This window comes from Sitophilus oryzae, unplaced genomic scaffold (assembly GCF_002938485.1).
Source record: "Sitophilus oryzae breed Bouriz unplaced genomic scaffold, Soryzae_2.0 scaffold_1717_pilon_pilon, whole genome shotgun sequence".
NCBI lineage: Eukaryota > Metazoa > Arthropoda > Insecta > Coleoptera > Curculionidae > Sitophilus > Sitophilus oryzae.
In genome coordinates, this window is record NW_022146410.1 from 318,849 (window position 1) to 333,138 (window position 14,290).

Genomic DNA, 14,290 nt, shown 5'->3' on the forward strand with positions numbered 1-14,290 from the left:
AAATATTGCTTCATTTTATGCCACACACTTCTATCACATTGAGGTCCGGACTACTTTCAGGATGGGATAGAACTTTTATATTATTATTACCGAACCAATTTTTAGTTGATTTTGCTGAATGGCACGATGCTCCATATTGTTGGAAAATATAGTCTTCGTTTGGAAACAATACTTGAGCACTAGGCAAAAGTGAGGTCTCAAGTATATGTTGATATCTTTGGGCGTTAACAGTGCCATCTATAAAATTTAATTTGCCCAAACCTCTTGCTGACATGCAACCCCAAACCATTATCCCCTTAGGAAATTTAACAACCCTCTTTAAGCAATCTTTATGAAAGGCTTCTGCTTTACTTTGTATTATTCGTTTTCGATGATCTCCAACGCAAACATAAAATTTAGACTCATCGCTAAATATGACCTTATTCCAATCATTTTGTGTCCACGATAATTTAGATTTTGCCCAATTGTAGCGATTTTTCTTTTGAATTTCTGTCAGTAGCGGTTTTTCTTTGGCCTAATTAAGAATTTGTATCTATAATCCTCAGGTAATTGATTATCCACACAAAATAAAGTTTACCTTGTAAAACCCCAGACCGCATTTGTGGATATATTTTCGGCAACATTCTCTTGATATATTTAAACCAGTTACAGTATTCCATTTAACTGTTACTTCGCGAAGAGTACTTCTTCTCGCAGACTTGCAATTTTTTACTAAATTTCGTAAATCTCTTTGAGATTCAACTTTTAGCCTTCACGAACTTTTACCTCTAACGTCTACATTGGCAGATTCACCGTATTTTTTTATTATATTAAAGACAGTGGTTTTTGGAATACTTAAATCATCAGAAAGTTTTCGAATTGTTTTTCCCGTACTGTATTGACGAATGATAATTTCGCGTAGTTTTTGATTTGTAGCTTTTCCACGGACCATTACTTTGAATTAAATAATTAACAAAATTGAAAATTAAAAAAATTAAAATTACTTACAGTAAACCTCAATACTTACAGTATCGAGTCACTTGCAAGCTGTCAATGCTGAAGTAAACAGTTTGCGACATTTGTGACGTTTATAGCAAAGCCGCCTATGATGATATTAATTATTTAAAAATACTCGTCCCAACATTTAGTTGTCAGCAAATTTGTCCTTTTATGAACAAAATCCTCTACTGTAAATATGGATTGATTTACAAATTCATAAAAATATTGTCAAGTTGTTTAGGATATATGGCTATGTTTATATTTAAAAAATTAAACATATATTTTTCAGTCATTTTGAAAAACCAGGGCAATAATTCCAAAATATGACCTTGTTCCAACATATAGTTGTTAGGGCTCATAGTTCAGTAAAATCAATATTGATATTAATGGTTAAAATTCTAACTTCGATTTCAACGTACGCCATCCAAAAAATGACAGAAAATACAATTTGCCAGAAGGTCAAAATGACAGACATAACTGTCGCTGTATACACCCGTTCAACAAACTATAAATCTCTGATAAAAATTACATTCAAAAAACTGAAAATATCAATCGCTATTAATCATTATTATGTTATCAAAATCCAACTCCGAAATCATCCAAAACTACGTAACACACAAAAAAACAGTAATATAAAAAAGAAGACTATGAAATCAAATTATTCAACTTACCAAAACAGGCTTTTCTGTGAAGCTCCTTATTCCTAGAAAGAGCCGTTTCGTATCTTCTTTGTAAAGACAAAACGGCCTTATCTTTGTCCGGTTCTTCCATAAAAATACTTAAGTTTTTAATAATAACGTCAGATTTTCGCTCTTTTAGACTGAAATTAAATAATGAATTCGTAAAACACAGTTTTTGAAACCAACTAATATATAGTTTTAAGTTAAATAATTGCTTTGAATAAAAAGAATAAGGAAGGAGCATATCAAAGAAACCTAGGTGGTAAGCAATGGAAGATTATAATGGATGACTTAAATTCCGGTTTATCAGTGCCTTTCAAATTTTATATAACCCGAGTAAAAATATTATGTAGAGTAGACTCAATAATTTGTTGATTGTGTTATATGTTGTTAAAAAATGTTATTAGTTAATACCAAATACGCTACTCAAACACGAAGTCAAATTGACGTATCCTGAATATTTTCACCAAGGAGTAAATAAAAGCGAAAATGCCAAAAAAAAAATATAATTATTAATTCTAAATTAATTTCATAATTGATTGGTATACTGCATATAACGTATAGTATACATGTAGTCACCAGTGAAAAGTTATTCCTATTATTTTTCCCGATTTTTGACCGAGATCTATGGAATGCTCCACAACTATTTCAGTCTTTTTCGGTAATTCGCAATAATGTAGCTATTAATTTAAGTTCTGCCACAATATCCCTCTAGATTTAGTACCTCTGAACAAAACCAATTGTAGAATAAATAATAAAATACAAAATAAGTTCAGAAAACCCAACAAATCCGATATGAACAAACAAAATACAAGAAGCGGAAAGGGCCAAAAACATAATATGTTTCAAGTAAAATTTTCCGATATGTTTCAAATAAAATTAAAATGGGTCAATTGTAACGTCAAACAGAACTATCAAAGATGGGTGCCAATCATATGATGTCGATTTTGTCTCATGTATAAATACATGCGTAGATGCCATTATATCCTTCCTTAATCTCTTTAGTCAAAGATTAATAAGTTTTGAGAAAAAACTAACTATTCATAAAATGAAAATAACCAAAACATACAAGTAGTCTAAAGAAAGTTATGAAAACTTACAAAACTTTACGCCCTTGCAAGCGACTAACAAATTCTTGTTCTTCGTGGGTCAGAAATATGACAGCTGATCCAGTTTTTCCAGCCCTTCCAGTTCTACCAACCCGATGCAAGTAGTCGTCTTCCGTTTGAGGACCGTTGTACTGGATGATACAATCTGCTTCAGGGACGTCCAGACCCCTGGCTGCTACATCCTGTATAATATATGAATTTATGAGTAGTAATTAATATGAGTCCTATATAATTTATGAGTAATAGTGAAATTATCAATTTCAACGTTCGTTTGGAAGTAGTCGACAATGGTAAGTTGTAAAATAAAAATATATTACATTATCGAATAGAGAAGTGTTTCAGTTTCAATATGATCGAAAAAAAAGCGTCAGCGATGGCTATGAAATGAAGATCGCTGTCAATTTATATGTAAAATTATATAGGGTATGTCATCGATGATCATTTCCCAGCCAACTGGTCGCCGTTTTTTCATCATACTCATCATGTCATCATACTAGCAAGCATCTACGAGGTACCATGCAAGTGCGGTAGGTTCTATATTAGAGAGACAAAACGTCCTCTACATGTACGACTTGACGAACATAAAAACATACGTAAAGAGGTGAAACAATGAAGTCGGGTATTGCAGATCACGTGTGATCCAAACACCACAACATAAAATGGTCGGAAGTCCGGGTGGTCTACAAAGAACCCCATTGGTAAAAACGCAAATTTAAATAGGCCGTAATATAACGGAACTCAGTGATACGTCTGACCGAAACGTTGTGTAAGCAAAAATAAAAAAAAATCCGAAATTCTTTGTTTTAATTTTTAAAGTTTGATGCCCTCTAACGCCCAACCGAAGCACTTTTGTATAGAGGTAAATTGTGTCCAATGAACTTATTTTGATTCCAAAAATACGAAGTAGAAACTATCTATTGTGTGTTCCGCTTTCTTGAGTTATAGCAGGTTATAATCCATCATACAATTTCAGGGCTTTGACAAAAGCCAGTATCTGAGACGACTCCATAGAGGCCAGCTGTCCATCTTCGACATCAGCCGTACCAAAGATTATGGTATAAACGGTTGTCGTCTCGGTGCACTCACTGATAAGGTGTTCTGGGTTTCCCCATTTTCCCGACAGAATCTGTATTCGCCGTTGTTTCTCACCTTCAATCTACTGAGGTGTTCGTGGAGGAGACAGTGTCTTGTTAGAAACCCCGTGACAATCCGAAGATTGTTCTTACTTAAATCAAATAAGTCGTTAGTTCTGAGGAACTTTTTCGTGTGTCATAGACCGTTGGAGGATTCCCATTCCAGGTTACGGATGGAGTCCTCCAGATTCTTCAGTTCCGCTTTAAGCTGGTTTGCGCTTGGAAAGCAGAACGGTTCTGGTCTAGTTAGTGGAGTGTTCCCTCCTTTTCTAGCTAGATCGTTTGCTTTTTCATTGTCTTCTATCCCTTGGTCAGCGGGTACCCAGAGTAGGAGGACTATTTTCAGCTTCTCTAGGCATTCTTTGACCAACTTCGATCTGATGGTTATTGAGTTGATCGCTTTTAGTACTGCTTGACTATCGGATAAGATATCTATTACCTGTTTTCGATAGTTCCTACCTAAGATAAATTGTACGCATCTTTGGATAGGGTAGATTTCTGCCAAAAAAAACGTAGTAGTTCTATATTCTATATCCACATTTGTTAACATAATATTACATTTGTTAATTTATTTATTAACGTTTTTCTAGACCTTTTACAAAACCCTAGTATATTATGCCGAACAACAAAACAAGTTATTTTCCGAGATCGCTCCGGAGCGATCCCAATTTCCGTTGGTCATTAACTTGCACAATTAATAGATTATTTTCACGCCGTGGTGTCCGGCAGCCGAATTTCCATTCAACGGAAATCACTTCGGTTGCTCCAATAACCGCTGAATTGTGTCGGCGCGGTGGGACATCCCACCTACTCTAAACTATCTAAATATTTTCCATTTTAGTCGTGAAAATCATTAGTGGGTCGACAAACCAATAACCAATGCAATGGTCCTATCTGCGGATAAAACGGTTGAATAACACTCTTTAGGGATGTGATATTTCGAAAAATATCGATACGTATGAAACTGGAATAAAAATATCGGTACTCTAGAAAGTCATGTATCTACAACTACACACACTAAACACTCAGAATAATCACAAAAGAAATTGCTTCGCCAACAATTTATGTCCATTTTACGTTTTTCTGCACACAAGCGTTAATTAAAAGAATTGAGAAGATACGCCTAATGGGCGAATTCGTGACAAGGCTGATTTGATTTCCCCTTACTTCTCAAGTACTGTATGGTGGAGACACCAATCGTTCTGCGGCCAACGCATAAAATACTTATTTTCTCTAATTCGTGTGGAACTGAAAGCGTCAGCGTTGTCATATTAAAATATGGCAACACTGACTATAATACGTTTGAAGAAAATATTTTTGGATGAAAAATCCGCGTTTATGTATTGAAAAGTTACTTGTGTCAAACAGAATAAACAACAAAAATAAAAATTCTTATGGGTAGGAATTCATTATAAGTACTGAATATGTCGTATGATCGAAAAAGTCGTTTAGTTGGTTTGGAAACGACGAATTATTGATATTTACCATAATATTTTACATATGAAATAACAGCGATCTCGTTTCCAAGCCAACTCTGACGCCGTTCTTTGTTTAATCATAAAATATATTAAATTGTTTAATGATAAAAAAATCCGTATTAATAATTCCATGCTGAAATCTGTGTGTTAGTAGGATTTCGTACTAAATTAAAGTTTCATTAAATAAGTTTTATTTAAGTTAATTGAGTTTGATATATTTGAAAAACGAATCAATTTTAAAACTGAATAAAAGGCTACCTCAATTACAATTTACTCTGTACAATACGATATAGTGCTAAAATAATCATTGTACAGTAAACAAAATTTAATTTAACTTGTACAAATTCGCACAAAAAAATATAATTTTAAGCAATACAACCAGTAAAACAAAGATACGTATTTATATGTATTGTCTTCTTCTGAAGCCTTTTGACGAATCAATACAAACAAATTTCCCTAGAATGTAACCCCCGGCACCACTTAAGAATATCAATATTACAAGATGTCGATACTATTATACATCTCTATGGTTGTTGAGGCAGCGATCACCCGCAGATTTAGAGATGTTACCCAGTGGGCGGGCAACAGATTTTTTTACTGAAATATAAAGGCCGATCTGATATTGTTACGCTTAATTTGAACTAATCTTTTAAATGTAATTGATAGTTATTATAAAAATTAATTGGCTAATGCTTTGTGAAGTTCCGCGGTTCAGATATAAGATATAACTTAAAATCGACATAGGTTAATATTAAATATAGACACCCTATTATATTAGAATAAATATTTAATATTATATATGTATGAATTTGTTGCATTTTTTATGCATACTTATGGCAGAATTTGAGGAGTAACAAAGATGATCAAATATAATTATTATTACTTAAATAATTTAGATGTTTTTTACTTTAATTTCGTCCAAATTTAAATTAATTAATATTTACCAATTAAGACACTTCTGACAAGTATAGTGCCTGATTAATTTTATGTGTTTGTGTTTATTTTAATTTTATTTTTTTTATAGTTTGATCAAAGCTGATCAAAGCATAATTATTATATTACACATATGTGCAAGTAAAGTTGAATAATTGTATTAAAAGTTAGTTTAACTGGTTACTGACTGTTTCCTCTTTTGTCGGCAAATATAACAGGGTCGCTGATATGTATGATCAAATATAATTATTATTACTTAAATAATTTAGATGTTTTTTACTTTAATTTCGTCCATATTTAAATTAATTAATATTTACCAATTAAGACATTTCTGACAAATATAGTGCTTGATTAATTTTATGTGTTTGTGTTTATTTTTATTTTATTTTTTTTTAGTTTGATCAAAGCTGATCAAAGCATAATTATTATATTACACATATGTGCAAGTAAAGTTGAATCATTTTATTAAAAGTTAGTTTAACTGGTTACTGAGTGTTTTCTGTTTTGTCGACAAATATCCATTTTTTTTTCGATTATAATACTTTAATATACAGGGTCGCTGATATGTATGAAAACGGTCGATTATTGGGCAAAGTAGACGTGGTCCCGCAAAAAGTTAAATACGAAAGTCATAGAGTTTTTAAATGCCTAACGTCTTGTAATAAATTTAAGTATACAGGGTCGGTCATAAAGTCGTGGCACCTTAAAGAATCATTTTTTAATGGAACCTCCTATATACTGGGTATTTCAATAGAGGGTATTACTGGGTATTTCGTTTAGAGGTATCAGTTCTTTCATTATAATTTTTCCAGACATTTTTCAAGAAATTAATTCATCACAAAGGTATACACATTATTCAAGTTAACAGTTCTCACATGACAAATGTGAAACAATTTCTTTGTACAAGTTCTGCATAAACCTTTTTCAATACCTCAATATTTTTTCCATTTGTTGAGAACTTTTTGGCACAACCTAAAATATATTTTAATCTATAAAATATATTTTAGAAACTACAGAGCAGCTAAAATTAAAATAAAATAGAGTAAGACAAGGGGTGTTCTAAGAGTATAATTTTAATTTGATTAATCTGTTTTTCAAAAATATACTATTTTTTCCAAGTTTAAATACAAGCACTGTATTCTAAAGGTTTCCAATTTTACCTAATAAGAAAATAAATAAGGATTTCAACTTACCGTACATAATAAAATTCCTTTCTTTGACTTCTTAAACCCCTTAAATACTTCTTTCCTAACATTTTGGTCCATTGATCCGTGCAATTTAAACAATTCAACATCCAATACGTCCTGTTCATCTTCACTATCATCCAACTCCACATCATCCAACAACACCACATCACCAAACTTCATTTTCCCTTTATTGATTGGCATTTTCAACAGATATTTCCTGAATAATTCATAATGGAAATCAACCATTTGACTTGTAGCCATGAAAACAAAAACTTTACAGTCTTTCTGGTTAGAAAATGAAACAATCATTGCTGATAACAGGACAAGCCTGTGTTTCACAAACGTAACAAGGAATTCTTGTTTTACTGTGTCTGGTATAATCATATGGTTTGGATTAGTCCTTTCAGTCTCATCCAGAGCATCGATATAAGTGTGAGACTTCATGGTGAAATCGGCCAGTTCAGCAATTTCTTTTGAGAGAGTAGCAGAAAGCAAAATACATTGCCGAGAATGAACCTCTGTATCATCTTTAGCCAGTGTCAATTCCTCATTACTTTCTTTCTTTTCGGATTTCTGACCTCTAAGCAAAGCTAACGGATCGTATGACGAGAATTTATGTTGATTGTCTAACTCTTCAACCAATCTAATAAAAATAATGTATTATAAATTATACAGGGTACCTATTATAAATTGTACAAGTGTTCTGGTGGGATAGCTCTAATTATAGCCTAAGAGCTGACGACATATTTAGAGAACATATTTTAGGCAAGCTAGAATAACTAAAAATGTATAGTTTATTAACTGGTGAAAAATCCTAAGTCTGGCTAGGGGGTTGGGGGTATTTCGCTACTGCGCAACCCATAACATTTGCAAAAAAATAAATCCAAAAAACATTCTTTAGGCAACTTAAAATTTGTTTATTCTTAAATTTTGGCATCTATTTAACCTAGAAATAAGTATGCCAGACTTTTTTTTTCGGGTTTAAAGTGTAACCCGACCATTCCAAATATGTTTAACTATTATACCTGGAAAACATACTTTAGGCATTCTAAAATTTTTACAGCGTGTTTATTAGATGATATTAAAAAATATGTGTTAATTGCCAGACGAATTCAATGGGATTTAATACTTGCCAGACGCGAATAAAGATTTTGAATGAGCGCGACAAAAAAGTCTTATGAGTATCTATAAGCGCGAGAAAGATAGTTTATTGAGACCCGTCGGCAGCTGATGCGGCTGACGTAAGAGTATTTGGAGTACTTCAAATTTTCATAAAAACATTTTTTTTCGGTTTCATTTCAATTATTTGCAGGCTTTTAATTCAGAGATTATTTTGTTGGAATTAAGTTACCATGTACAAATATGTATTTATAAATTAAATATTGACGTGCATAGTGTAAATAGTTTAGAATAATTACTGCAAATAAATATTTTAGTAACTACTAATTTCGCTACTAACTACTAAATCACAATGGATAAAAAACATTTAAGTTGTGTATAGTTTGTAAAAAAGTTACTAGTGACAAAGTTATTGTTTTTGATGAAGGCAGACTACAAAAATGCAAAGAATTTTTAAAAGTGCGCCAACAACATGGTTTACAATTTAAAGTGGTTTTACCAGAAAAACGTAGTCCCGACAAAAGGGTACCATGTACAGTGCTAAAGAAATAAGTATTCTGGAATTTTATTAAAGTACCATTGTTAATCTTTCTAAATAGATCCAAAAGTAAGTAAAAGTGCTTTACTTTTATGCTTAGACGTTAAAATGACTTTTTTATATTGTCAATCAGGTGGCAAAAATTAATAATAGAGAACAACGACATACGGTCGAGTCGGCCGCTGCTGGCACGTAGACGTAGACGTAAAGAATCTTTACGTATATAAAAAATAAAAAATATAAGAAATGCGCATGCGTACGTAAACGTTTACGTGTTTGTAGGCCGACTCGACCGTATGCCGTTGTTCTCTAATAATATAATATGTCACAAAAGTATAATAATAATTTTACTTTTGTGAAGTTTGAAAAATATATTTCATATTATGCTAATTTTTAAATAATTATTCGTCTTTTTATTCTTTCAGATACAAAATACTTAAATTAAAAAGTCTTCTTATTGAAAGGATTTCAATCATACATTTTTATTAAAAATGTTTATTTTTATTTATTCAATATTAGTTTTTTTTAAGTTTTTACGACTCCAAAATGCTGTTACGTCAGCCGCATCGGCTGCCGACGGGTTTCAATAAACTATCTTTCTCGCGCTTATAGATACTCATAAGACTTTCTTATCGCGCTCATTTAAAATCTTTATTCGCGTTTGGCAAGTATTAAATCCCATTGAATTCGTCTGGCAATTAACACATATTTTTTAATATCATCTAATAAACACGCTGTAAAAATTTTAGAATGCCTAAAGTATGTTTTCCAGGTACAATAATTAAACATATTTGGAATGGTCGGGTTACACTTTAAACCCGAAAAAAAAGTCTGGCATACTTATTTCTAGGTTAAATAGATGCTAAAATTTAAGAATAAACAAATTTCAAGTTGCCTAAAGAATGTTTTTTGGATTTATTTTTTTGCAAATGTTATGGGTTGCGCAGTAGCGAAATACCCCCAACCCCCTAGCCAGACTTAGGATTTTTCACCAGTTAATAAACTATACATTTTTAGTTATTCTAGCTTGCCTAAAATATGTTCTCTAAATATGTCGTCAGCTCTTAGGCTATTAGGTTTCCTATAGATCATACCAAATAAACTTTTAGTCACGTGATTAGGCTGAGTATTTATTACCGGCACAGCGTTGCCCACTTTTACATATTTTCTTTTAATCAAAATATTTTAGAAAACAAAAATTAATTATAAATATATAAACAGTTATTATTTACATCAACAAAACTCACCTCCTTAACAGCACTTAAGAGACATAATGGGCAATTACTACTGCTTTCCCGTTCAAAATATTCAAATAAGGTTGCAAAGACTTTTTTACAACGGCTATTAAGCTATCTTTAGACTTCACACTAAAAGAGGTTCTAAAAAGAACAATGTTTGACTGCAGGGTTTGCTAGTAAAAAAATTTAAGCTTAAAGTATCACACACAACGCAATTCATTTGAACGAATGACAATGTCAGAAAGTAAATAAAAAAATGTGGCAACTTGACAGTTATTACAGCAGAGCTACCATCTAAATACCCAGCGGGGAATTGAAATTCCAGTTAGTCAGCCCGGCACCAAATATGTCCATGGTTGGCAAATTGAATTTAATAATCGCGCCATCAATTACGTAACTAAAAGTTTAAATGGTGTCACTTATATTTGATATTTTTACTGCAGTTTTTTTTTGTAAAATATATGGGCAATGATATTGTACATTTTAAAAATATTTTCATGGATAGACAGTGACTCAAATATACAGATGTGGTCATCATTAAGCTATAGTCAGGATTTGAACATATAGGTATGATAACATTAGAGATACTCTACTGAAAATTTGAACCCGTTATTAGTCAAAATTGTAAAATATTCCTGTAGGAAACCTGATATAGAGAATTCACTGAACACCAAATCACCCTGTATAAAATTAAATAAAAAATCTTACCTAACAATGTCCTTTTTGAACCCCATATCTAAAAGACGGTCTGCTTCATCGAGCACTAAATAATCTACTTTCTTTATATTTAAAGCTGAAGTGTGTAAAATGTGGTCTAAAAGCCTACCAGGGGTTGCAATTAAGATATGGACCCCTTTTCTTAGTCTATCCTTTTCCGTTTTGCGATTCTCACCGCCACATAAGTGCCCCACTACTATCCATTGAAATGTCTAAATAATAAACTGTTAAATTTGGTCTTATGCCCAGTTTTCCAAAAGCTCCATGACTTTTTTTCTATATTTTACATAATATGCAGGCATTTATTTTTATAAATATACAGGGCTATTCTTCAATGCTATTCAAATTTATTTATAAACTAAAATAGTATGAAATGGCGTAGTAATAGCATACAATTTGAACTATTTTTTTTGCAAATAATAAATACCTACCTAATTATTTATATATTTTTTAATTGAAAATAATTTGGAACTTGGAACGCTGGGTTACTCTATAATGTATAAACTTACTACTTACATTTATTTTTTTAAACAAGTCAACTATCTGCAGAACTAGTTCTCTAGTCGGTACAATTATAATTGCTTTCACTCCATCATTTCTTTGTAATTTTGTAGTATTATTCACCAAACTATTTAACAATGGAACAGAATATACCAATGTTTTTCCCGAACCAGTTTGAGACCTTACCTAAATTTCAATATTGGATTAAATATTATGTAAGCATAGAGAAATACACTTACCAAAACGTTTTGCCCCTCTAAAACTACAGGTATAGCTTTTTCTTGTACATTTGTTAATACTTTAAAGTTATGTTTCTCTAAATTTGATAAAATATGTCTATGAATATTAAGACTGCTAAATTTATTACCAGCACTAAAAACTTTTTCGATGACAGATTTTCCTTTAATATTCGTATTAACATAGAGGTTCTTATATTTCTCAGAAAATAAAGAATGCTGTATGTTTGTTTTATTCAACTGGTCAGAATCTCCTTTATCATCTTGAGGAACATTTTTATCCTTTTTTGATTTTCTTTTTATAAAACCTAGCTTCTTCTCAGTTATTTTCGTTTTAACACCATTTGTGGATCCAGTTACATCTTTAAGATTATTTTTATCATAATTTTGAATCTTAATATTCTTTTTCTTGCCTTCTGTTGTTCCTTTTTCCAGTTTCTTTTTAAAAACCTTCCCTAGAGGCTTTGTGTTACCTTTTTCAAATTTAAATTCAAAGGAAGTCATGTTTCTTTAAAAATATCTTTCAAAAATGCACTATTAATTAAAAACCTTTGCTTATAATAAATAAATCACACATTTTCCTTTCCATATTTTTATTTAACAAAAATGTGTGGTTATCTTATCAATTTCTTCTTTTCGAAAACTGACAGAAATTTGAAAAAAGAAGAGTTTTCTTCTTTTCAAAACTTATATTTGTCTGTAGCTTAAAACCTCACTTCCACACAAACCGGATGAAATTGGAACAATAATTTGAAATGAAGAATAGGAATTTTTCTTCTTTCCCAATAATTTGGGCCTCTTAAAGTGACCTTTAACCAGAGATATGGAAGTGGGAGAATGAGCTTCGACGAGTGCGCATTCTGGTGCGCATCCAAATTTTGTCGACGGCAAGATGGCCGACATCTTCCAGGTCTCGCTGTCACTTCCCCTCTTTAATTGACATCTGTTTGTTTTGTTTTTTTTTTCGTTTGTGTGGTTATCTAGTTAAAATTTATTATTATCTCAATTATTCTAAACACTAATTCAAAAAGGCCTGTTGTATATTCATAGTCATTCTAGAAAGCTAATACGCCGGGAATAATGATTAGTTTTCATGTGTAAGTTTATACAACATAATCGTGTTTACAGATGATTCAAAACTGTTTATTTTTAACTTTCCTAAAGGCGATTTGTAAAAATCGTGATTGTAATTGGGAATGGTCAAAAATAAGTGTATGATGTGGCCATTTAAAGAGGATGTTTTTATTACGTGTGGAGGAAGAAGATACTTGGAATCAATGTTCGTGGTTCTGTAAAACAGTGCACTCTTATAGTGTCCATGAAAGCACAAGTTCAAGTGACCAGAAATATATCAAATAAGATTGGTCCTTACTTGACAAGAAGATTATTTGGAGGAAAAGAAAACATAAGATAGGGTATTTTAATCGAACAGCGAAAATTTAACATTTTTATTGTAAAGTTTGTTGTAGGTAGTTGTAGTTTTGTGCTAAATATTTCTAACATTAGCAGCAGCAGTGTTCAGAGTGTCAAGAGGAGGAGAATTCAGTTAATTAGATTTATGCACAGTTACAGGTATGAAGGCTTTTTCAAACATAGTATTGAGTTCTATAGTCAACATTTTTAGTATTCCTACAACTGTAAAAACAAGGAACATTGGACTGAAAAAATGGCAAGATTTATATAGAAAGAAAGGGTATTATGCCAATAAGAAAATTAAATCTGTAGGCAGAAGTTTCTTATTTAAAAACTGTTATGGGGCATATATTAATTTGTATCTGTGCCACAAATCACTGAGAAAAATCATATAATATTCATAATTGTTAACGAGATGATATTTAAAGAGTGTTAAAAATGAGACTATTAGTCATGAAGCTTACAATGTTACTTTGTTTCAATATTACACTTTTATTCTTGTAAAATCTATGATGAAGTTCAAAAGCATTTTGCAATGGCCTTAAATTGTGAGTTGTGAGCCAGGATTTATAGTAAAGGTATTTGATGCAATGAAACTTAATCGGTACCTTCCAGTATGTATTTTAGTAAGGGGATTGTCAATCCCATGTTTTTAAATAGATAAAATACAGGCCAAAGTTGACAATATTACAGTTGAGAAGAAACTATTTTATCTTAAAAAAAAATTTCTTAAAATTCTGAGATCATATAATCTAATTTTCTTAATAATAAATTAGGTATATGTACATACAGAATTTTGTTATGGACAAATAAGGATCGACAAGCTTCTTTTGTGCAAAAAATAAATGATTTTTTCTAGTATTACGACAAACCATAATGTGTTTTACAAACTTACCGGTAACAGTTTTTGTTTATAATAAAATATTTAGGAATAATTTGGGTTGTTTATCAATATATTAATGACTTGAATTTTGACAAATCGAATTTGTATCAAAATAATTTTACGAAATATAAAATTGATGTTCTATTA

General features: G+C 31.3%; 1 protein-coding gene across 1 annotated transcript in view; it reads right to left on the minus strand.

The window, feature by feature from the left end:
• LOC115881371 (probable ATP-dependent RNA helicase CG8611) overlaps positions 1-12,434 on the minus strand; it is a 32,918-nt gene extending 20,484 nt beyond the window's left edge. Inside the window, exons 1-6 of the mRNA XM_030898824.1 lie at positions 11,851-12,434; positions 11,627-11,797; positions 11,102-11,322; positions 7,505-8,141; positions 2,759-2,949; positions 1,650-1,798 (exon numbers count right to left, since the gene is read on the minus strand). Of these exons, the coding sequence (XP_030754684.1) occupies positions 1,650-1,798; positions 2,759-2,949; positions 7,505-8,141; positions 11,102-11,322; positions 11,627-11,797; positions 11,851-12,351 (1,870 nt within the window). The 5' untranslated portion in view covers positions 12,352-12,434. The remainder of the gene's footprint in view (positions 1-1,649; positions 1,799-2,758; positions 2,950-7,504; positions 8,142-11,101; positions 11,323-11,626; positions 11,798-11,850) is intronic.
• Between the last annotated feature and the right edge of the window lie 1,856 nt (positions 12,435-14,290).